Genomic DNA, 22808 nt, shown 5'->3' on the forward strand with positions numbered 1-22808 from the left:
CAGTGACTTACTGAGCTAATGGATTTAGTAAAGAGTAAATTAATGTTTTGCTTACACTATTGCCTAGATATTGTATAGGAAAACAAAAAGGTTAACAGTAAAATGTGTGTTTACCTTTTATTCTAACTCTTCCTGGATCACCCTTCTCTCCTTTTTCCCCAGGCTGTCCAGCAGAACCAGGAGTCCCCTTATTGACAAAGAAAAGAGCTGTCAGTTATCTCCAGCAAGGAATCAAAGTGGGAATTTAAGGGAAAATTAGGTATCTATCTCTTGCATTGTTTCACCAAAAAAGACCAATTAAAGAAACCAAAAGGATGCACTGGTCTCTTTTGATGGTCAAAAAGAGGAGTGTGAATGGCACATGGTCTTTTCAGGCTGACTCTGCCATGTGCACAAATGCACAACTGTGCTGGTTTTGCATTAATTAATGTTTGGTGAGGAGGGAAGAAGCCACCAACAGAAATGATTTTCTGAGAGGAGCTGCTGAGAGCTTCCTCCATGCCTAATAACACCGATCACTAACTCATTTCGAATATTGACACTTTGCTAAACCACTAGAAAGTTAAACATGCCTCTGTGCACACACATGTTAAAAATGAACAAACCCTGGGAAATCTCAGATTGGCAAACCAAACCCACTACAACAACTGAAAGAAATTGTAATGCCAGAGCACTGGGCCCACAGCTGCACAGATGTGGGACTGCAAATGTAAGAATATCAAGAGACAAATGATTCATTAACTCTTCCCACTGCAGACTTCAACCCACTGAGGAAGGGAATCTCTGGAGGGTGGTGACTGCTGGATGAGGCTGTCCTCCCAGAAGTGAACACAGCAGGAAGTAAGTGATGCTTTTTTTTTGAATGAAAATCCACAAAGCCAACAATAAAAAATTTCATCTAGTTAGGTACATTATATTCTTAGATGAATATATGGCTTGAGAGGTTTAGAGGGCAAAAGAAATACTTTTCTATATTTTTATGCTGATTTTTGTTTTCAGCTGTCCAAGCAGGGTGCACTATTCTTATAATCTTTTTTCAAGGTTTGATCTTGCAACAGTATATGTAGATCAAGACAACCATGTGAAATTTACACAGAAGTAAAAGGCCACTAAGGTACAAAACCGGGGTATTATTTAGGTAGCTTCCTCTGTTACTCAAAATCTTTCCCTTAAAAATAGGTGGTACAAAACCAGTTTACAATGTGATTGACAATTTCAAGTCAGGCAGCAGACTTCTGAAAAATGTGAATCTGAAACTAGAAGTGACTATCTGTTACAATGTCTAGATCTTCAAGTAGGCAGTGATGAGTTATTAGTGTCTGAAAAGAAAAGGAAGGATTTGGGAAGAAAAGAGAGCAGAAAAATGGAGAAAAATGGTCTGTTAGACCAAAGCAGTTCTGTACTGAAGTGAGTTATTTCCTTCCAAAGTGATTACTTTGTCCTTGTTTCTCAATTAAGTAACCTAAGAACAGCAAAATTCAGGACAAGGCTTCAAGCCTTACTTCAGAGCCACAAGGGCTAAAACATACTCTCAAAAGTAACAAAAACAGCAGAATCTCACATATACCACCCAGGTAATAGGGTTTTAAGAAAATAAAGAGGGCAAATGTAAATCTTCTAATGAAATGATTGGAACTTGAATGAGAGCCCTTCCACATCCTTCTCTCACACTCACAGTGGATTTGTTTGCTTTTTTTTCTTTTGAAAGAACATGTTCTGGAAACTTTTAAGCAATTCCTTATGTGAGCAAACAGTTCTGCTATTAAAACAAACCCAAATCTCAAAAAAACAAAACAAAAACCAAGAACAAAAAAATAGGCACAAAACCCCCTCTAAACATGCCCCTCAAAACAGCCCAAAAACCTAACCATAATGGAATGGTTATAAAGCAGGGCATATCTACCTATATTTTCAAAGAAAAGCCTCTCACAAGAAAGTGTATTAAAAGAACCTTCTATTTGACATTATTTTGGCATGCAGCACCCTGGATGTACATTCCATATGTCAGACCAGAAGAAGTAGATCAAAATCCCAGCAAGACCAATAAATTCCCATATACTGTATTCCTAAAGCAGTTAGATTAAGTGGTGTTTTGAATTACTCTCACTCTGGGGACTAAGATAAACTATATGAAGCACATTAAAGAAAGTAAGTCTACTCCAAAATAAAAGCTTGTTTCACTAGACTGTATTAAGCTAAAGTAGATGAAAGTTCCAGGGCACTTCCTCCACCATTCTGCTTAAATGCCTGCTGAGTTGAGAGGTAGCTTGATGTTGTTTAGTGAAGCTCATGAGAAGCACTCACAGGGAGCCCTGGTGATCCCACTGCACCAGATAAGCCTGGGTCGCCCCTTTCTCCGTGTCTTCCAGGGGATCCCATTTGTCCTTTTCTTCCTGGAATACCTGCAGGTCCTTGCACACCACGGGCACCAGGAGGACCAGCACTACATGAGCAGAGGCCTTGACTTCCTGCATGAAAATGTCAAAATTACATTGAAACAGCCAAAAAATTATTACACAAAAAGTAATGCTGTCCTTTTTCTTTTCTGTGTGAGTAGTGCACCACATTTAGACCATTTTATCTCATGTTATCTCGCTAGGAGAGGATTATCAGTCTCCCTTTACAGTGCTGAGTAACTCTGCATTAACAGGACTCTGCTGACTCAGAAGCCCCAATGCCAACAGTAACTCTGTATTTTGATGGGCCTAAATCTCCAAGTTACCATGGACTTCTTGCACATTTAGATTTGACACTCCTGGCAAAGGTTTCATGCTCAAATTGTTGTTATCCAGGCCAACTTACCCTTCTCTCCTTTTGCCCCTTTTCTTCCTGGAAGGCCAATCTGACCTTTTGGTCCAGGTTCTCCAGGGATCCCTCTGTCAGTACAGATTACACCTTTGAAAAAACAAATTTTCCAGCCACTATAAGTCAGGTTTACTGTTCCTCCAGCTTAGGTTATGTGTCCTCCTCTCCCTTCTCTTGTTACTCTCACATAAAAAGTTAGTGATATTAATTAATGCTTTACAGGTTGTTACTTATAGATTATACTGCAACAGACTGTATGGCTAGAGTTGATGTTGACACATTGCTTCTCATTTGTGCTATTATTTTTTTTCTGCTTAAAACTTTACTTTTTTCCAAAGGACGCAGATTTGAGTTTCCTCCTCAGTATTAACTTGAACAGTTAAAAAATGGTCTATGAGACCAAAGCATTTTTAAAGTTTAATTTTAATATGTGTGTTACTTTTGTGGGTATAAATCACCCAGAAAACTATGAAAATCTTGAAAATCTCACTGATGAAAAGCTAATAGGAAAAATATGGTTTCAACATCCCATGAAAACTTTGAAATAGCTGTCAAAATGCACTTTTCAATTCTCTGTATTTGTAGCACCAACAAAAGCAGTGGCTATATTAATCTGCAGAATTGTGTTCTTGTTATATGAATTGCTATTGAACCTACTGGGTAGTCCAGGTAAGCCTTGTCTTCCTGGCTGCCCTGGTAGGCCTGGTGGTCCAGGAAATCCCGGTCTTCCTGGGATTAATTCACCTGTTCCAGGCAAACCAGGGTCCCCTTGAAAACCTTGAGGTCCTGGTGCCCCACTTACTCCTGGCAGGCCAGGAAGACCTGAAAAAAAAATAAAGGTAAACAGCTCACACAGCATTAATGTGAGATATCAAGGAGGAAACTCCAGACCATTCAGGACTGCCCTGAAGAATAGCTTCTATATAACTAATGTTGAATCCAAATCCTTGGGTTTTTCAGGATCCACAAGAAAAGAGGTTCCTGCTATAGACCTTCAAATGCTTCTATTCCTCCTTCCCTCCATTATCTCTTTTGTAGACATCCCAGTTACTCCAGCTCCTCATACAGAGCAAAGCCATCCTCAGCACATCCCTTTTTATCTTTTTGGGATGGAGAGCAGACATTTTAAGTACAGCACTCCAGACACAGTAATACCATCGATTTACCATGGTAGTATTCTCCTTTGTCTTCTGTTCCTTTTCTAGTCATTCCTAATGTTCTACTTGGATAATTTTGTTTCTTTTTCTGGCTATTAAGTGCTGAGTTAATATTTTTAGTGAACAGTCTTTACAGTTGGTGACTTGCATCAAGCAAGACCAAAGAGCAGTTTTCTTTCAGCAGCTTTCTTTCCTTCTGGTGTTTAGTTCACATTTATCCTCTACTTCTCTTACTTGTTCCATCATATCCTGGTCTTCCTAGAAGGCCTGAAGGACCAATTGGTCCAACTGACCCCATTTCACCAACAGGACCTGGAAATCCAGGATCTCCTCGTGGACCTACAGAGAATTACAGAAACATGTGAGCTGAACACCTTATGGAATTGACAGCTTAAATCTAAATTAAGCTGCAACCAAAATTATAATTTGGAAACTACACAAGAGTAAAATTACTTATGAAACATTTTAAAATGTGTAACAATTTAATTTTAAGGTGGGAGGATTTGGTTACTTTTCTATGGATTCCATCCCATTTCACAAACACATTTTTAACCCTTCATTGCTTTGTAGAAGTATCTTTGTGCTATGTATTACAAAATGCTGAGGGAAATGTTTGGCTAAAATAAACATGTGTAGCATTTAAAATAAATATGGATTTCATGTTAAGTGCTTTGGCAGTACACACAGGGATGTAATTTCAGGATCACCTTAGCTGAAATTATTCAGATTTTTAAAAGTATATTTTCAAAATTGCTACAAATAATAACATTTAAAATTGCAATTACATACTGATAAAGAAAATCTGAATCGGATGTAAACAGCTTCATTAAATTGGAAAAATAAAATATTGACAGTATTTCTGTTCTCTATTGTCCAAAGACCTCTTTCTCTGAAGATTGTATCCACTCACACCATGTACATGACTGAATGTTACTCGAGATATTAAGCATGGGGTTTTTTGTTGTATGGGCTGGAAACCATGAGGGTCTGTGGAAAAAATTTAATTTATTTTAGGATAAGACCCCGATCTAATGGGGAGGTTCTGCTGAACTGGGGTTTTGTTGTAACTTACTTCTGTGATCTGAAGAAATTTCTCGTGTTGTACTAGCAATACAATTTATGATGAGCTCTCTGTTGAAATATTCTCACAAGACAAACTCTTCAAGTATTAGATGCAAAAGTGCAACCTTGCAGGCAGCAGACCTGTCTGTTCCCCACTGCTTCCTGCTATGAAATAAGAATTTCCACACATCTTTTCACCCATTAGATGAGTAAGATGGGGATAAAGGGAGCTGGGACATTAAAACCCAGCCTGTAATAAATTGACAGGTATTCTGTTGGGAATACTAGTCCCAGGATTTTCCCCCTGCAAATAGGAAGCTTGAGTGTAGTCTAAAATCCGTGTGTTGTGGCAATAATGAAAAGAGGAATCCTAAATGACAGTGGGAAGGCAGGTGTTCTTATTTGCTGTCCATTAACCAGCACAGGCTTATTTTTCATTGATTTTTTGTAGCTATGCTTACGTCCAAGAACAAGAGTCCTTCAGATCTAGTTGTGACTGTATGCACAAAGATCTTTCACCCAAACAAACATGTAATGTGACACTTGTATGTTTAATGTAGTTCCAGGAAGATCAGCAAGACAAACAAACACAAAATGTGGCTGAACCCACAAACAGGAGTTGGCCTGTGGCCACTGGGAGTATTTTAGGGTTCTGTCCCCTGCATCCCTAGTACCACTTTCATACACCTTAGCAAAACAGGTCCTGCACTTTATACAGCACAAAGACTAGTCAAAAATAGATATAACCTTTTATAGGAAGCAGTGGAGTTCCAACAGTTCCAGGAGGACCTGGGGGCCCTTTTTCTCCTGGATCCCCCTGTAAGAGTCCAACAATAAATTTTTTTATATACAAACATATGGTGTACTACAATATAACTGAATATTTCAACAGTGGGGAGATAGATAAGGATGTGATACACAGGGCTCAGGAAACTTGATTTTGACACTTTGCAGCATTTAAAACCAAGCAAAAATATTTAAAATAATCATTATCTTTCAGGATACCAGTGGCTGAACAGTAATATAGCCGTCACACATCTCTATTTGACTCTTCGGAACATGTGACTGCTGTATTTTATTTCATTCATTTATTGTAAATATGACTCAACTACAGGAAATCAGTATCCATTTAATTGAGAAATTTTGATTTAACAACCAATCTGTAATTAAAAATTACAGAAATGCTATATCAGGATTAGGAAATTACTTCTATGACAAATAAGCATAGAGAAAGTTTCACTGTCTAACAGCTATTATCAATGGTAAGAGGTACTCAAAGCTCTTACAAGAAGTTTAAAACATCTGCATTAGGGAAACATGAAAGTGCTTACTAATGGTGAGGAAAATCACTTCTGCTTGGAGGTTTTCTAAATTAACTTGGATTTTGCTACTTAGAATTGCAAGCAAAGTGGACTTTAGGGAAGTCTTTTATGTGGCAAATTGTATTAGACCTTTTGCTTTGTAGATTAGAAATGAGCTCTCCTTTTTCAGCAAATGGGAACTAAGAAAACAAGAATGTCAATGTGGGAACTGCGGAGTGAAGCTGCATTCCCAGACTGGACTCCAGGGCCTTTCAGGACACAGACAAGGAGAACTGCATACCCATTCTTACACAAGTGAAAACAAGGCCTCTATGCCTCTCTCTTGACTTTTTTTTTTAATGATATCTCTGCAGTAGTTAGTTCTGTTACTGACTGCTGCCCTCATGATCTCTGGCCTGTTTCCTTTGACTGTATCTTGCAGAATGAAAAAATATCCTTGTGTCATCTTTGGCTCTTTTAAACAGGAACATAAATTTGTCTTCCCTAATGACACAGAAGAGTCTTCTGTGTGGCAGGAAAGAAAAGGTAAAACTAGTATTTTTCCTCCTCTGATAAATTTAGAAGGGATTTTGAGCTTTAAAATTAATTTAATGACTATTAAATAAAGATTTGTATAATATATGTATTTGGCCCAAGTCTTATATAATTTTCATGCTGATTTTTAAATGACACAACCAGAACACAAGAAAGAAATGAAGAGTAATGAGCCAATGTCAAACATGTCTGGTTTTGGTATCTCAAGTAATAAATTCCAGTTGTGGTCTCTGAAAATCTGGTTTTAGGCTGTTAGGTCTAATGACCCTCCCTGGCTGGCAGCTGCCTATTTGCTGTGTTTTCACCATTGGTACACTCCCACACAATGGCATAGATCTCTTTAGATTATTTTGTTGACTGATACTGTTTTCTCTTCCCGTGAAAACTTCAGGAAACTCTGCTTGCTGACAGTTTATTTAAAAAAAAATTGTGTTGCCAGCATCCAGGCTTAGGCTTCAAAAGCTATGGCAACAATTCCTCAAAGTCCACTCTTTGCTTTTAGCAACAGTCAGCATTTTTAAAGAAGAAATCTACTTTCAATGCAACTGGGGTTTTTTTCTGAGTTGCATTCACCTTGAACCTGAATGCATCTTAGATTTTCTATGAATATGTTTGTTTCATAAAAATCTATGCAAGGACAGGCTATTCCCAGGAGAAGTTATAATCATATTCTTGTTCCTTCGGTCCATGTGATTTTTAGTGGATCATAAGCAACAGCTGGTCAGGGCAGCTGAACAGTTGATACAGTCTGGATAGGTCTGCTCCTTTCAGGAGTAATCATATTTCTGCAATGGTTTCCCAATCAAAACTACAGCATCTGTGCAATCCCTCAGCATTTTGCCTATCTGTAGTAGTTACTCTTTTTTTATTAAGTTGTGCCTATAATTGATTTGATTTCTTTTGTTCCGGGCACTAGTAATTGTAATTTCATCTTTCTGATTCATTACTACAGGACTTCAACCATTTCCCTGGCATAACCTACCAACAATTAATCATGTTTTTGTTTACTGTTTGTAGTGTTAACTGATGGCTACTCAGGCTGTGGGCTGATCCATGGAGTCTGAGGAATGCAGTATTCTGTCTATAACATAATTTGTCTCAAGCATGTTAATGAGACCCTGAATTAAAACAATACGTACATCAGGGTGAAAACTTTTTAACAACAAAACACTTAAGATTTGATTCTAGATTCTGGGAGTATTGGACTGCAATGAATTTTCTGTTTAAATCTGATATGCAATGTTTCAGTTTAATTAGTATCTAAATTATATCACTGTGTTGTGAAGTTGATAACAACCAAAGGGGATGAAAAGTAACATCTGGGTATGACCACATAATTAAAATCTTGGCTGAAGAAGCTGGTCTAGCATTCTCCTGGCATTCTCCTAACTTTGAAGTAAGTCTGTGAGGAAGCCAAATGTTTTTATTGTACTTTTACTTATTTACTTTATGTCTTTGTCATTTCTCATTTGTAAACATGCTTTGAAAAGCTGTCTGTTGCTTTATATTTGTGTACTTTCTACTGTGTTTTTAGCTGTATACTACTTATCACAAATTTGCACCAGTCACAGTTCACTTTTTTGTGTCACCACAGATTATGTAGAACATGTTCCAATCTTAATCTTTAGTTTATAACAGAGGTGATTTTTGTGCAAATCTCTTGAAGAAAATTTACTGGCTTATATGCAGTTTTCAAAAAAAAAAATATTTCAGAGGAAAATAAATACTCCTTGACTTTTGTATTCCAGAATATTTAAGCCAAGTTCATTAGCATCACTCTTTCTGCAGTAATGTTTTTGTCCTCTGTACTGTGATGATAACTTTGATGAGCTTTTTCAACCTTGGTGTCTCTACTGATGATTCTGTCACCCACCTTCTGCATTGCAGCATTTCTCTTCTCCTCTTGCTCATACACTGTTGACCATTTGGACCCTATCCCAGGACTCCTTAGGCCTTCCCCCCTGGCTAGACTCACTGCTGCCTTGCTCCCTCTAGGGTAGCATCCAGAACTCCTTTTTTCTTCTGAGTGTGCTTTGGGAAATATAATAGTTCCTTTCATTCAAGTCTTTGGTGTTGCTCAGAATTACAACATGATCCAGTAATCAGAATTTCATTTGTTCTGCAGCCTGCAGAAGAAAATTCCATCAAGTTCTGTCCTGAAATGTCACTAGACTGACACGTGAGTCTTCTGAAATTGTTTTAAGCATCTCTTCCACACTTTAAATATTTTCCTGTTTTACTGCTTAGCCCTGGGCTGTGACACCTACACTTCTAATCCCTAGTGGAAAGCAGCAGGTATTGTAAAATAAAAGACAGTTAGTGTCATCTAAGTGAGCCAAAGTAGGAAATGTTTAAACACAGCTGGTGTGAAGGAGTCCACGTCCTTACCATTCTGGTAAACATCTTGGAACAATTGTTTAAGTGAACAGACTGAAAACATGCCAAGAGATTTCGGTAAATCATGCAAACAGGCCTATCTGAATGGAATCCTGCCACCTCATTTGGGGCCAGTTTTCATCCTCATTTATAGGATCATACTATTAATTAAATAAGAGCTTCCTTTACCTCCCATATTTCCCTGGGGAATGCAGCTCAGCTGTGAATACCTTGCAGAGTACTACAATTCATGGATTAGGTAGCTATCCTGGTATACTTACAGGTAACTATTTGGATTAACAATTCCTATGGTATGTAAAATAGAATTTCCACTCTCACCTGTACCAGCTAGGAATGTTTTCTTACATTGCTATTTACTACCATGGTGATGAATAACTACAACTATCATGAGAACAGTAAGCATTTACAGAAATTATGACTGTATAAAGGGAAATGGCCTGATAAGTGGGTACATTTGGGAGGAATACTGGCACAGAGGGGAGTGGGGTGTGAATGTGTCACGTTTTTTACCTGAATGCCTGGATAGCCAGGTTGTCCAGGAAAACCAGCAAATCCTGTTTCACCCTGGAAAGGATCACATAAATACAATTTGATTAATCTGTTAAGACATAATTATTTGAGTAAAACCCAGTAAGGCAGCTGTGCAGTACTGTCATGTTATAATTGTGTCCAGAGAATTCACTGGGTTTGTACAGGAGGTGGTGTTTCACAGACTCTCCTGTGTTGGAAAATTCACAGCCTGTATTGCCAGGTTATTCAGACAGTGCTCAGCAGATTCAGTGAAGCTGGGGCACAGAATTAGCTGGAATACATACCAGCAGTCTCTGATAGACTGTCTGCTTAATACAGTCAGTCTGTATTGAAATTGTTTTACTGCTTGCTGAATGATTCTCTTAAACTACTGCATGGAAAGCAGCTGCACATCAGCTCTCTTCTCTTTTTATGATTTTCTAATATACTCATCCAGGCAGTACTCAAAGTCTTTAGGTAGGTAGGACTAAAAAACAAAGTGAAAAGTATTTTTGCAGATAAAACAGTCACCTGGAACATAACTCTAGAGGCAAATATTTATACATTAATGTGATTTATGAACAGCATGATCACTATCTTAACTAGAGTTGGGCAAGATATAGATCTATATACATACATCTATTGTTCTTTATTCCAGTAAGATGCTGTAAGTTCACAAGTAAAATTTAGCAGACTTAGCATCACTGGAATTTCTGAAGCCAGAAACATGAACAAAACATGCATGCACCACAAAATTACACAATGTCACCATAAAAAACAAAGTTAACATGCTGCATAACTTTTCTATTATGCTGTTTGTGTGTCCCACTGACTTCTCCTCCTCCTTGCAACTTCAGATTCCATTAGCAAATTTCAGCCAAATTTCAGAGTGGCAGAAATTCAAAGACACAGAGTTCATGCAGCCTCTGTGGCAACAGGTAGCAGAACAGAAAAGAAGGAATGCAATCTGCTCTGTGAAGTATGTGGGAATTCCAAATCTGCACAAATCCACAGAAAAAAAAATCTCATTGATCCCACTGTTCAGGGAACTTCTGATACTTTCTGCCTTCATACCTTCATTCCAGGAGAACCTGCAGGTCCATAAGAACCAGGATGACCCTAATAAAAGCAAGTAGACTGTAAGCTAAAATAGTAAAAACTTGTTTAAAATTAAACCTATTCAGAACTGCTGATAGTTAATGTTACATAGCTAAATAATACTTGGGATATCTTCCAAAAAACTTTGAAGAGCTTTTGCAAATAGTTTCTATGAGAAATGGACAAGAATTAGAGCTATAGACCACAGCAAACCAGTCAAGTTTTCACTTAATTTTTTTACCATATTGCATAAAGCACAGTAGTGGAATGCTGCTCCACTTCAGCACTGTTAGGCAAATCCGGCACAAGTAAAGTTGCTGTGAAAAACTGCCATCAACGCGTATGGAGAACATTAAAATTACTGTGTTAGTACTGTGCTGTTCCAGGGCAGATTTGTGCTGCTCTGAATATTTAGAGGATAACCCTACAGATTTACTTTCTTTCCAAGGAAAGTCTGTATGAGCTTATGTTTAAGCTGAGACAGGGTAAATCCCAGGGCAAGTCTCCTAAATATTCTATACAGGAGGCATGACAGATTAGTTCAAAAAATCCTTAAAGTCTTTCCTGAAATTGCAAACTTGAACTGCCTAATTATAGTGAATTTATGATATAATTTATTGTGCAACTTTCTTACCCGCAATCCAGGGAATCCAGGAAGGCCCTTTTCACCTTTTTCTCCTCTCCCAAGTATGCCCTAGAGTAGTCAAAATAGTTTTTTTAACCGAGATGCTCAGTGAAGTGTGCCATGCATTTTAATTTTTGTGCATGTATACATTACATAGATGGATCTTGTTTCACTTGTGAGGCTCAGTCACTGGGGCTGACTTTGCACAGCATCCCCAGCAGTGCCTAAGTAGCTTCAGGTATCTGAGGAACCTGCTCTGGTCTCTTCTCTAAGCTTCATATAATTTCAGCAGTTGAATTTGTATTTGTTTTTCCTAAAGCTTTTGGCATTGTTGAGCTGCTTCAGTTGATTTCTCTGCTCTGCTTATGAATAACAAGTGTACGTATTATCATCTACACAGACAAATAGTACTGGAGTGTGCATATAAAGCCCTTTTTTTTCAATGTAAATATTAAAGAAAAAGATTAGCTTTGTTCTCTTTTCCAGTGCCAAGTAACAGTGGTCTTTTTATGATGGAAAATGAACTTCTGGAAAAGTGCCAAACTTGCACCTCAGAAAGTTGATGTTCATGCTTCTCATTTCTTCTCTTCTACTACAAAGCTAAATAAGTTTTTAACATAAACTAGAGTCATTCTTTTGTCTCCAATTTCCTCTTTATTTTTCTGAGATCTGGCAGCTTCCTGCCTATGGATTTTCCTCTTCTGGCACCTCAATGTTTAAATTGATCGTGTTGACAGAAAGCAAAGAAAATGTAAAACAGACAGTAAAAAGCAACCCTCTCTCCAAACATGTGACTCTGCCTTCTCTACCCTTGGGGTTCTCCACAATGTCAAGTTAAAGTCTTCCCTCAACCTTCTGTGGTAAACATACATCATGCCCCACTAAGAACACATTCAGATCATCTCTGTTTCTCTTCTTGAGGAAATAAAAATAATCTGTACTTGTATTTTCTTCACAGTTCCAATCCATTATGTCAACAGCACAACTGGCAACAACACAGATTTTTTTGCTACCAGGCAACACTGAATAGGTATGTATAAAACAGACTCAGAAAGATTTTCCAAAGGGTTTTAAATATTTTTGCTTTCACACTGATTTAGGCAGTGATTAAATTTCACAGCAAAAAATGCTGTGCTTTAGAAGTTTAACATAATAACCATACAAGGACTTTGCCAGTACCATGGGAAAAAAAAGTCCCATTACTTACTTTGGGTCCACGTGGCCCTCTGTATCCTGTTACCCCAGGTAATCCTTTTTGGCCCTATGTATAAAAGGAAAGGTTTTGTGTATATTAATATGCAGGATATGCCTATGTGCTAACTTTTTTAAAGTCCTATTATGAATTAGAAGTGTTAAATGGTATGTTTTTAAGCACTGGGTGTATTTCTTTATGTGTCCTAGACAAAAGAAAAGGAAGAAAAACATTTATGTACTTATCTTTATTTCTGTTAATGCTGTCAGACCAGCATAATGACTGTGGAGGGAGATGGATATATATTTTAATTTGCTGCTCTTCTTGGTTTGATGCAAGTACTTGATGCAAGTACTCACAAGCATAAATCTTCACTTTTGAGTACAGCCCCAGTCTGAATGGCTGCTTACACAGCCATGATTGTGTTGTGTTGTAGAGCAGCAAATGTCCCACTTCCCAGGAACGTGGGGAGTTTATGGAGGTTCTTTTGGTCCTTTCCCTCTCTTCATACACTTGTATAGCAGCTGTTCGCATGATCAAAGTCAAGGTCTAACATGTGAAATCTACTGGTTCCCTGAGTTGAGGCTGCAAGGAGCTGGCAATGCCAACTTCACCTTTTCATTTGTGTATTTGAGGAAATCTGACTTGAGGATGCAGAGGACTCTGTAACAATATAGGGCTCTGTAACACATTTTTGTTTAAAAAAAACATGGGTTACAAACATTCTAATGTTCCAAGCCACTCAGCTGTGGCTATGGTAGGTGTGATCTTGAAGAAGTACAAGTTGTTCAGGAAAGTTGTGGATGTCCCATTCTTGGAAATGTTCAAGGCCAGTTTGGATGAGGCTTTGAACAACCTGGTCTAGTGGAAGGTGTCCCTGCCCATGGCAGGGGGCTGGGACTAGCTGATCTTTAAGGACTCTTCCAACTCAGATGATTCCATTATTCTGTGATAAAATTTGCAATAAAAATTGACAACAAAATTACACTTAATTTTTATATTAAAAAGGACACCCTAGAAGGGTTAAGGTTGGTTCAAAACTGTAGATTGGAGTACAGTTGCCAGTGATATGCAAAATTTATATTGTATTAAACAAGTAAAGTATTACTGAAGAGCCACAAAGGGATTCAATAGCAAAGTAATCAAATTTGCCAAGATGCCTGAAACATGATTTGCAGTGACAAAAACTGAAGAACACTAAAGCAAGGGCAGTATCTCCTTTCTGCATCAAGACAGTCTTCCCTCCAGAACATGAGCCAAAGTACACATGGGGTGTCCTCTCCTGAAAGCTTGTAGGAAGGGTGCTGAACAGAGGATTCTGCTGCAGTTGGTGGTTTCTTACAGAAAGATAGGTATACCTTATGCCATCCTTGCAAAAATTACATCACAGGATTGTACTTGCTAAGTTGAGCACTGTTAAACATGATGACAAATTAACACCTTTTGTCCTTTGAACAGCTGAGCTCCAGGAGGTCCAACTAACAGTGGTGACCCAGGGGGCCCAGGCAGTCCAATGTCACCCTGTGGAAGCCAAAACAACAGCAGAGATGTTCCATGCAGCATTTCAGTGACACTCAGCTTGTTTTCCTGTTGTACCATAGCACTACATATTTCTGTACCCACTGAAAATATACTAATTACCTGCAGATAAAGGTTTGCACTGAGATCTGTAAGCCTCTTTACATCTGCCCAGATGAGTAAAGTTGGCAATCTAATCTCCTCCTGACTCATTAAAAATTATGCTACAGCTAAGGAAATAAATGAGAATGCCTGGCTCCTGCTCCAAATCTGCTGTGGAGATAGCAGATACAGGACTGTCAAATCTCTTATGTGTACATACAGTCTCTCATATTCTAGACCAAAGCCTCTGAGCACAAGACTTTGTGAATGTGAAATGAAATTATTGATTTGTTGTGGAAAGTTGTGTAGGTTAGACACTTGCACAAATTCTAAGAATTGATTGGGCCAATTCATAGAAGAAATTTCAAATATTCCACATTGGTTCTATATATCCTGAATATGCTAATATAGGTGGAGACTGGTAAAGAACTGTTATCATGTGCTTCTTACACCCTTTCCTTGACATCTGTTCTGCACTTAGCAAGAGATGAGATTCAGGGACTGATCTGGTCCAGTCACTAAGTAATCACAAATACTGTTGTGATTACCTAGGCAGTGTCTGTTCAGAATGTATGTAAATGTTAAGTAACACTGATGGTTGTTTTTCAAAATCTTCAGAATGTGCTTGATTCCTGAATGCAGCTCACTGAAGGAATTCCTTCTGCTCAGAATTGATTCAATAACTTCTTCTGTTCTAATGTGATGAGCAGGACACAATGCCACAAATGAACGCGTTCCAGGGAACTCAACAAGACTCTAGTATTCTTCTAACTCTACAGCAATAATATATTTAATATTATTTGTTTTCTTACCGGCTCCCCCTTTTGTCCATCCACTCCAATTCCTGGATTTCCCTAATTGATAAAGAATGTACACAGTTTCAGCATGATCAGAAAATATTAACATTAGAGTTTAATCAAGAAATTATTTTGAAAAACTTGATAAAAAATAAACAAAAGGAACATTTCAAATACTTGTATAAATTATTATTTTACTAACAGCTTCAGAAGTTATTACCCACCTGTTCACCTGGCAAACCAGGGTAACCTGGAACACCCTTTAAAAGAGAATGAAGACAAATCAATATGTCTGATTTAGAGACAGGTTTTGAAAATTATTTCCTCTTGCTCGTAAGACCTAGAGGCAGAATTTTCTCTTTTACCTATTCCAAAGTGCAATTTACTTCACTTGGTCACTGCTTTGGCTGACCTCTGGTTTCCCCCTTTCCTGTCTCCCACAGGTGGTCTTGGAAAAAGAGAGCACTAGGAGCATTTCTCCATGACCACAGACTGCCAGGATGAAACATGTTCACGCAGACATGGGAAGGAACAGTATATTCCTCAACTTCCAAACTCATAAGGCAAAGCTTATTACCTGCCTCAAAAATTACTTCTAGGCTTTGATTCACATTAAGGCAAGTCTAAAATGGGTAGACAAGAATGAATGCATATCCTAAGGCAAGGCTGTATAACTGTGGGGATCTTACAGGCAAGCCTGGATGGCCTGGGTATCCAGATGGGCCCGTTGTACCTCTTGAGCCCCTAGGTCCCTGGAAAAGATTGAAAAAGGTCTTTTTGTGAACATAGAAAGAATTTGCCCTTTCCTACACAAACCCAGCACCTCTAGACCACCTTGGACTCAGCCTACTGGCCACTGGATTCCACCCACAGCCTAAAGCTGACACCGTGCCTGAAATCTCCCTGTGACGAGAGCAGCCCAGCACCAGCTTCTGGGTAATACTGGACAAGGCACAGTTCTATGTTATTAATGCATGGGGAGTTCTCTTTGTCAGCAATTGTGCTATGGTGTAGGGACTTGATACAATTCATTGGTGACTGCCTTTTTGAAGGGTATAACAAGAGGAACCCAAAGCCACCAAGAATGTGATCCGGCAACAAAATTAAACTCTCTCTTCTTCTTTCATGTTCTTATGGCTGGAATATCGTAGAGTGCTACGTATTCTTGGGAGACCCATCAGATACTGTAGGAGAAGATTTCACATCTTGAAGTTCACAGAGAAAATATTCTGTGAATACCAGGGCAACAGCTGCTCCACACACAGCTAATGCAGTGAGGATGGTCTGTTTCTACTCCCTTTCAGCCAACATGAACTAGCCATAGGAACAAACTATACAGACTTGATATTTCTCAGACTTTATTCTAGAATTTCGCTATTTAAGGCAGGCAGAGAGAAACCCCAATATTTCTTACCATACTAAGGAGAAAAAATGGAAGATCTTCAAGACAAAAAGCAGTTCTAGAACCCACTGACTGTACTTACAGGCAGGCCAGGGGGTCCAGGATCACCTCTCTCTCCCTGTAATGACAATCATTTAGCAAATGAATCAGTTCAAGCTTTCTTGTGGGTATTTTCTAACTTTACAGATATTAAGATCATAAACTAGCTGTTAGAGTTGTATATGTGTTTTTAATTTTTTTTTCCCACTAAGTTTTATAGCTAGTGAGGAGTAATGGAACAATTACATTTACCATACATGTTTTCCTAGAAATAGATTATTTTTTTCACAATCAGTTACTTACCGGAAGTCCTTTTCCAAAATGTAAAATATACACTGAATTTCCTTTTTCTCCTTTTTGCCCTGGAATTCCCTTTAAAGAAAAAGAGTCTTTTAAAACATGGTCTACTTACTGATATCATACATTTCCATGGAGAATGTATGATAACTTCTCAGACTGTGACTTTCTGGTGCCCCTATATCACAGGGCAATCCACTAGGATCATGAATGATCATTTTATCTAAAAAAGCCTTCTGTACAGTTGAGCAAACCAGGTCCCCACAGCTTCTGGACTCCTGCTCTGTTTAGGTGCTCCTTAGCCTTTGAGTCCTTCAATATTCTACAATCTTCACAAATCTTGCCCTTAGTATCAATATGCTTTCTTTTTCTTTCAGGGAGGCATTGGTTTTAAGTACTAGCCCTCTGCCTTCCATGAAAGTTCATTGTGTGATTCAGAAGAATTCAAAGTGATACTGCATACAGATAAAAAAAAAAAAAAAGTATGGACTGTATTAGATGCATGTATTCAATATTTTGAATGTTGAATTGTTATTTCTGAAGTTTTTCCATTTGAAATCCAAGTACAGTGGATATAATTTAACTAAGTTAACCACCTGAATACTGAATTCAATAAAATGGGACACTGTCAACCACTTTAAAACTGTACTGGTACAGTGTTCATGATATCATAAACTGTCTGTCCAAATCCTGCAGTCAGAATGAAACAAGGAAGGTATTTCTCCCTGGAATAGTACAATAAAAGGAAGAATTACAGCTGTCTGCAGGTGGATATAGCTACAGTAGATTGGATACAATTTACAGGTAAACAACAGCTGTTAGGGAGCACAGTAAACAAATCAAAAGTTGTTTTTATCTTTAGTTATTTTACACGTGGTCTCTTTTATAATAAAACATTTTTGTTAGATTAAGTTTATCTTCTATATGACTTAGGTGAGGCCTTACAGATAGAAATTACTTTATTTCCAACAAGGTCAATGAAGTAAAGCCAATTTATTAAAACCATAGGTACATGGTGTTAAATAAAATGGTACAGGACAATGTTATAAATAAGAATTAAATAAAAATGTTGGCTGTAATGTACAGTCAAGTTAGTACCTGGTGCAAGAAATCAATTCAAAAATAGGCAATCTGCATAGAGAGGTTGGAAGAGCATTCTTGCACACAAGCAAATATGGTTACTGTGTGTTGTTTTTCTGGGTAGCCAAATGAATTTGCACTGGAATTTTAGTATGCAATCCAAGGCTACATGCCTATTGTGTCTCCCAGTTCTTGTAGGATGCAAATACTTTTCTAGGCTTTCCAAAGAGCAGACTCCTGAAATTGGTAGGATTTTTGCTGTCCCATGTTCCTTTTTTCCTTTATGCCACTTGTCTAATTACAAAAAAGTAAAACTCTATTTTGAAGACCGTAGTACATAAGAAAATACACGTGAATGTAGAGTTTCAGCAGAAGTAACAAGTTACTTGCAGAGGTATTACAAATGAGGTTATTAGTAAGTTTACAATGTTGTGTCTTTCATAGCACGAAAGTGTATTTTATTCTAATTGTTATAATCTTTGATAACATCATTACACTCTTGCATCCTCTCCACATTTTTCTAATGGCTGAATTCAGCATTTTATTTAGCTCTCACTAACCACATTTGATTTTTCATGTAAAGTGCAGTTGTTTTTATTGTGTTACTTAAAAAATTTCAGGGAAGCTGTTAGATCAACTAATCAGCTGTTATTCATTCAGAACTAAAACTTGTTTTCACAATAAATCAAAGACTGGTGACTAGAACTCTTGAGTAAAATTTCTTTGAAGCTACAGAAATAAACTACTGTAGCTTAATGGCAAGAATCTTTTTATTTTCAGCAGTTGAGTACTGCTAACACAGCTACTTAAACAATTTTAAAGTGCCTTCCATTTTACCAGAAAAAGTAAACAAATATTAAAGTGCTAATTTCAAACTTTTTAACTGTGGAACGATCTCTGCAAATACAGATACACGTCTAAGCAAGACTAGGAGTGCACAGAGCACATATGTGTAAAAAAGTGGTACCAAATCTTAGAGTGAAACAGGATTTAGCCTTGTTGAACCTTCCACTTATTTCTAAGTTACCTCATGTATGTCCCTGCTAGTCATGCTTTTAAGAAATTTCAAGTACTAATGAATGCTAAGGGGGTTTCAAGCTACTCCTTTTCAGCTGGAGTGGCAATTCTGGGGAAACAAGACAGAATTTAACTCTCAAGGCAGCCACATGTACTTCAAGGATATAGAAGCTTATTTCACTTTCAAGCTTCATCTGTTAGGGCAGCGTTTCACTCCCATTAACGTGAGTAAGAATTCCTGGGAATTCCCTGTGCAGCACTGTAAAGCTGATGCCACAGTCTAAGAGTCCTTTTAAGAGCTGTTAGCTTGGAGGGGAAATGCAGGTGCACAGTGGGAATGCCTCTCACATACATAAGGACCTCTTGGTCCCATATAACCGCTTTCTCCTGGGAATCCTGGGTCTCCCCTCGAGCCATTGCAGCCGTCCAAACCATGCTTGCCTCTGGGTCCTTCCCTTCCTGGGAGGCCCTGAAAGACAGTTCAATCTTGGTGAGAAATGATTAATGGGAAATTACTTTTTAAATTAACAGAACAGTTCAGAAATAAATATATCTCAGATGTGAATGAGATGACCTCTGATGACCTTTATGGTGGTGCTGGTTTCATATTCTTTTGCATTAGAAATGTCTTTGATTCTGAATAGATTTTTTGTAGGGTAGAACAAATGAGGTAAGTCTTTTGTTTATTTTTCTTTTAATTCTGTTCATAAACTTTTCTTTATACCCTTAAAAGTTTTGAGCCTGTTTTGCCCTCCTCCTGATCCATATCTCACAGCAGAAAATGGGTAAAAATTCTACTGGGTGCACTGGCAATTCGGACAGTACTAGACCCACTACAGCTATAAAGCTGAAAAAACCCACAAAAAAAAACCCAAAAAGAAAAAATAATAATTTCAAGAAACTTCATGCTTTTTAATTGTTAGGATAAAACAAGTAAAAAGAGGACATAGCTTGACCCAGGCACACAGAAATTACAGAGATTGTAGTTTTTCTAACCTAGTAATAACTAACCAGTGTCCAAATAAGGATTAGTTCTACTAAAAATTAGGACTTGGGCAATAAAACAATAAGATTTTCTTGGAATTATTATCCTGTTGGAGAAAAAAAAAATGCACAGAATTAAAGATTTTTGTAATGACAAAATATTAATTTTGACACAAAATTTTTTTGGGGGGGAGAAGTGTGAAAAATCATTAAGAGAGTATCCTGGTCATTTACCTGAAACACTTTTGTCAATTCTACCTTCTTCTTGTCTGTAAATTCTTCAGTCTAATTTGTGGACACTGTTTTCAAATGAACATTCTTTGAAAAAAAAATATACATTTCTTGGGAACACTTCCTCTTTTTGTGCCAAATTTTGGGCTTGTGACCTCTGCACTACTCAGACATTTTGGCAACAGTCCCACTGTCAAATGTGGACAGCTGACAAACAGATGCTACAACACCCACTTAGCTTTTGGTTCTGTTTTTACTTTCAAAACTCAACATTTTAACTCTGTTTGATCCACATGAAACTGGTAGCATCACAAGAATTCAGTTCTAGCACAGTATTTTGAAAAATGCATTATCTAAGATACTATTTCACCAATTTTCACATTGAAAAAGACATTAATAAAAGTACATTATCACATGCTTATAAAGACATATTTAGGACCCAATTTGCTTATTCAGTCCCTATTCAGGTTAAAATTACTGGACTCAGTGGTTGAGTTTCTTCCTGCAACAGGACTACAAGCAAAAATCAGAATGTTTGAACAAAAAACAGTGCATTGTTTGAGATATTCTCAGAGATGTTAAAAATGAACGAAGCAAACTACAAGTAAAGAAGTGTATCATAGAACCTGAGAGAAGAAATACTCTGCTTTTAAGCCTAGTGGCAGTCTCTGCCTTCACTGCCCCACTCCTGCTTGAAAATTCTGTACTTACCTCTTTGGGATTTGGTGGTGCTTGTTATCAATAGGAAACACAGTTGAAGTTAACCTAGTTATTTTACATTTTTTTCAAAACATGTAACTCTCTGAGAGAAATGTTAGAGGACTTGCTATGAATTTATGGGATCTGTAATTTTTACAAAGAAATATTTGTTTAATACGTACAGGAACACCATCTAAACCAGGAAATCCTGGGACTCCGGTTGGGCCCTAAAAACAGGTGATATGAAAAAACAAAGTTGATGAGATTATTACTTAAAAAGAATGAAAAAGAAGAATATGTGCTACTATATAGCAAGAAACAAAAAACCAGTCTTGTTTAAAATACGAATCAAAAGCCATAATTTTCAGAAATTAAGTATCTGAAAAAAACTTCTACAGGCCTAGCAGAAGAGTAGTGCCAACAGTTACCCATGTAACAGGTGGTACAAACACCTAATACTCAATAGCTATTCATACTCCAAAGATTATAAATTGACAGAACAGGAAGTTACCTGTAACTTATAAAATATTTCTGTACATAATTTAACAATCCTACACCTGTTTTGATAAAATTTTGGTTACAGCATTTACATTTCAAGTGTGCTAGATACTGACATTAGTGATTTCACTCTGAGATCAGTCAAATTAGACTATTAAAACTAATATGAAGTACCAAGGGCCAGGGATTGTGCAGATATGAAAGACATGAATCTGAACTGCAGATTATACTCTGCAGTTTATACTCTCTAAGTGGTAATAAATCTCTGTTTAGTGCAGCATTTTTACAAGCACTATACTGCTCCCTTCAGCTCCACATTTCTACACATTCTTTGAGATTAAGGAGGATGATGTGGTATGTGACAATCAGAGTCTGTCCACCATCTTTTACATCTTCTGACAATTCTAATTCTGCAATCCACAGCAAAACAAAATCTGAAATATTTTTTCAAGAGTTAATTATCTTTAATTAGCTTCTGTGAGAATTTTGTGTGAGCAATAGTATAGTTTGGCAAATGCTTTTTTCGTCATTCAGTTTCTGTTTCACTTATCAACATTTAACATTGTATAAACCTAAAAGAGCTGTCTGTAGTGTTTCCTACCTTATCACCTTTTTCTCCAGCTGGCCCAGGCTTCCCATTCTCACCTCTCTGTCCTTTCTCCCCTGGCAGACCAGCTGGTCCTGTAGATCCCAAGGACCCAATCGGACCTTGAGCTCCCAGCTCACCAGGCTGACCCTGAAAAGAGTCCAAAGAAGTGAATGAATACTGCTGTAACCCCCACAGCAATTCAGAGATGACCCTGTGCATAAAACAAGGCTAACAATGTATAAATATTCATGATTCAAAACAGTTGCTGGACAGCCTGCAAAACTGTCTCACGGATTAGCTGCTGTAGGACCTTCAAATTTAACAACTTGCTGGAGGTGATAATTTCTTTTCACCTTCATCAGGTCTCCAAGACCACCTCTCTGAGATGCTTGGGATAACCTCCAAGTCTTCCTGGCTCCAGCAATTTAAGTATCACCTTTTGCAAGCCTAGGACTTCAATGAGCATTGTGATTTCCCACCAGAAAAATGAGGAGTCCTTTTAGACAAAGGGACTTTGTACACAATTAGAACAATCTAGCAAGTTCCCTATTTCAAATCATGATATGCCAATTAAGTTTTTCTAGCTCACATTTTTCATAAACACTCTCATATTTTGATGCCTCATATAAAACTTGTGAAGTTCCTGGAGAAAAAAAAAATAGTTTACATATAGCTATATAATAGTTAACATATTTACAGAAAGTATCAGTTTTAATAGATTGTGTTAGAATGTTTGGCAAGTTGAAGAATGTAATTTATCTATAAATTGCTCTAAATTGAGAATTTGTACCTTCACTACCATACAATCTCCATAGATTTCTATCAACTTTTCCAAGGTACTATACAAAGCAAA

The 22808-nt window shown here is 37.6% G+C and overlaps 1 protein-coding gene across 1 annotated transcript in view; it reads right to left on the minus strand.

Moving 5' to 3' along the window:
- Positions 1-22808, minus strand: part of COL4A4 (collagen type IV alpha 4 chain) — a 66702-nt gene that overhangs the window by 27102 nt on the left and 16792 nt on the right. The window contains exons 5-23 of the mRNA XM_058812028.1: positions 21968-22102; positions 21051-21095; positions 19307-19423; positions 16864-16932; positions 16604-16639; positions 15809-15871; positions 15344-15379; positions 15135-15176; positions 14143-14223; positions 12718-12771; positions 11520-11579; positions 10862-10906; positions 9788-9841; positions 5772-5841; positions 4197-4301; positions 3463-3627; positions 2803-2895; positions 2305-2468; positions 115-187 (exon numbers count right to left, since the gene is read on the minus strand). Of these exons, the coding sequence (XP_058668011.1) occupies positions 115-187; positions 2305-2468; positions 2803-2895; positions 3463-3627; positions 4197-4301; positions 5772-5841; positions 9788-9841; positions 10862-10906; positions 11520-11579; positions 12718-12771; positions 14143-14223; positions 15135-15176; positions 15344-15379; positions 15809-15871; positions 16604-16639; positions 16864-16932; positions 19307-19423; positions 21051-21095; positions 21968-22102 (1507 nt within the window). The remainder of the gene's footprint in view (positions 1-114; positions 188-2304; positions 2469-2802; positions 2896-3462; positions 3628-4196; positions 4302-5771; positions 5842-9787; positions 9842-10861; positions 10907-11519; positions 11580-12717; positions 12772-14142; positions 14224-15134; positions 15177-15343; positions 15380-15808; positions 15872-16603; positions 16640-16863; positions 16933-19306; positions 19424-21050; positions 21096-21967; positions 22103-22808) is intronic.

Source organism: Ammospiza caudacuta, chromosome 11, assembly GCF_027887145.1.
Source record: "Ammospiza caudacuta isolate bAmmCau1 chromosome 11, bAmmCau1.pri, whole genome shotgun sequence".
In the NCBI taxonomy this organism is placed as follows: Eukaryota; Metazoa; Chordata; class Aves; order Passeriformes; family Passerellidae; genus Ammospiza; species Ammospiza caudacuta.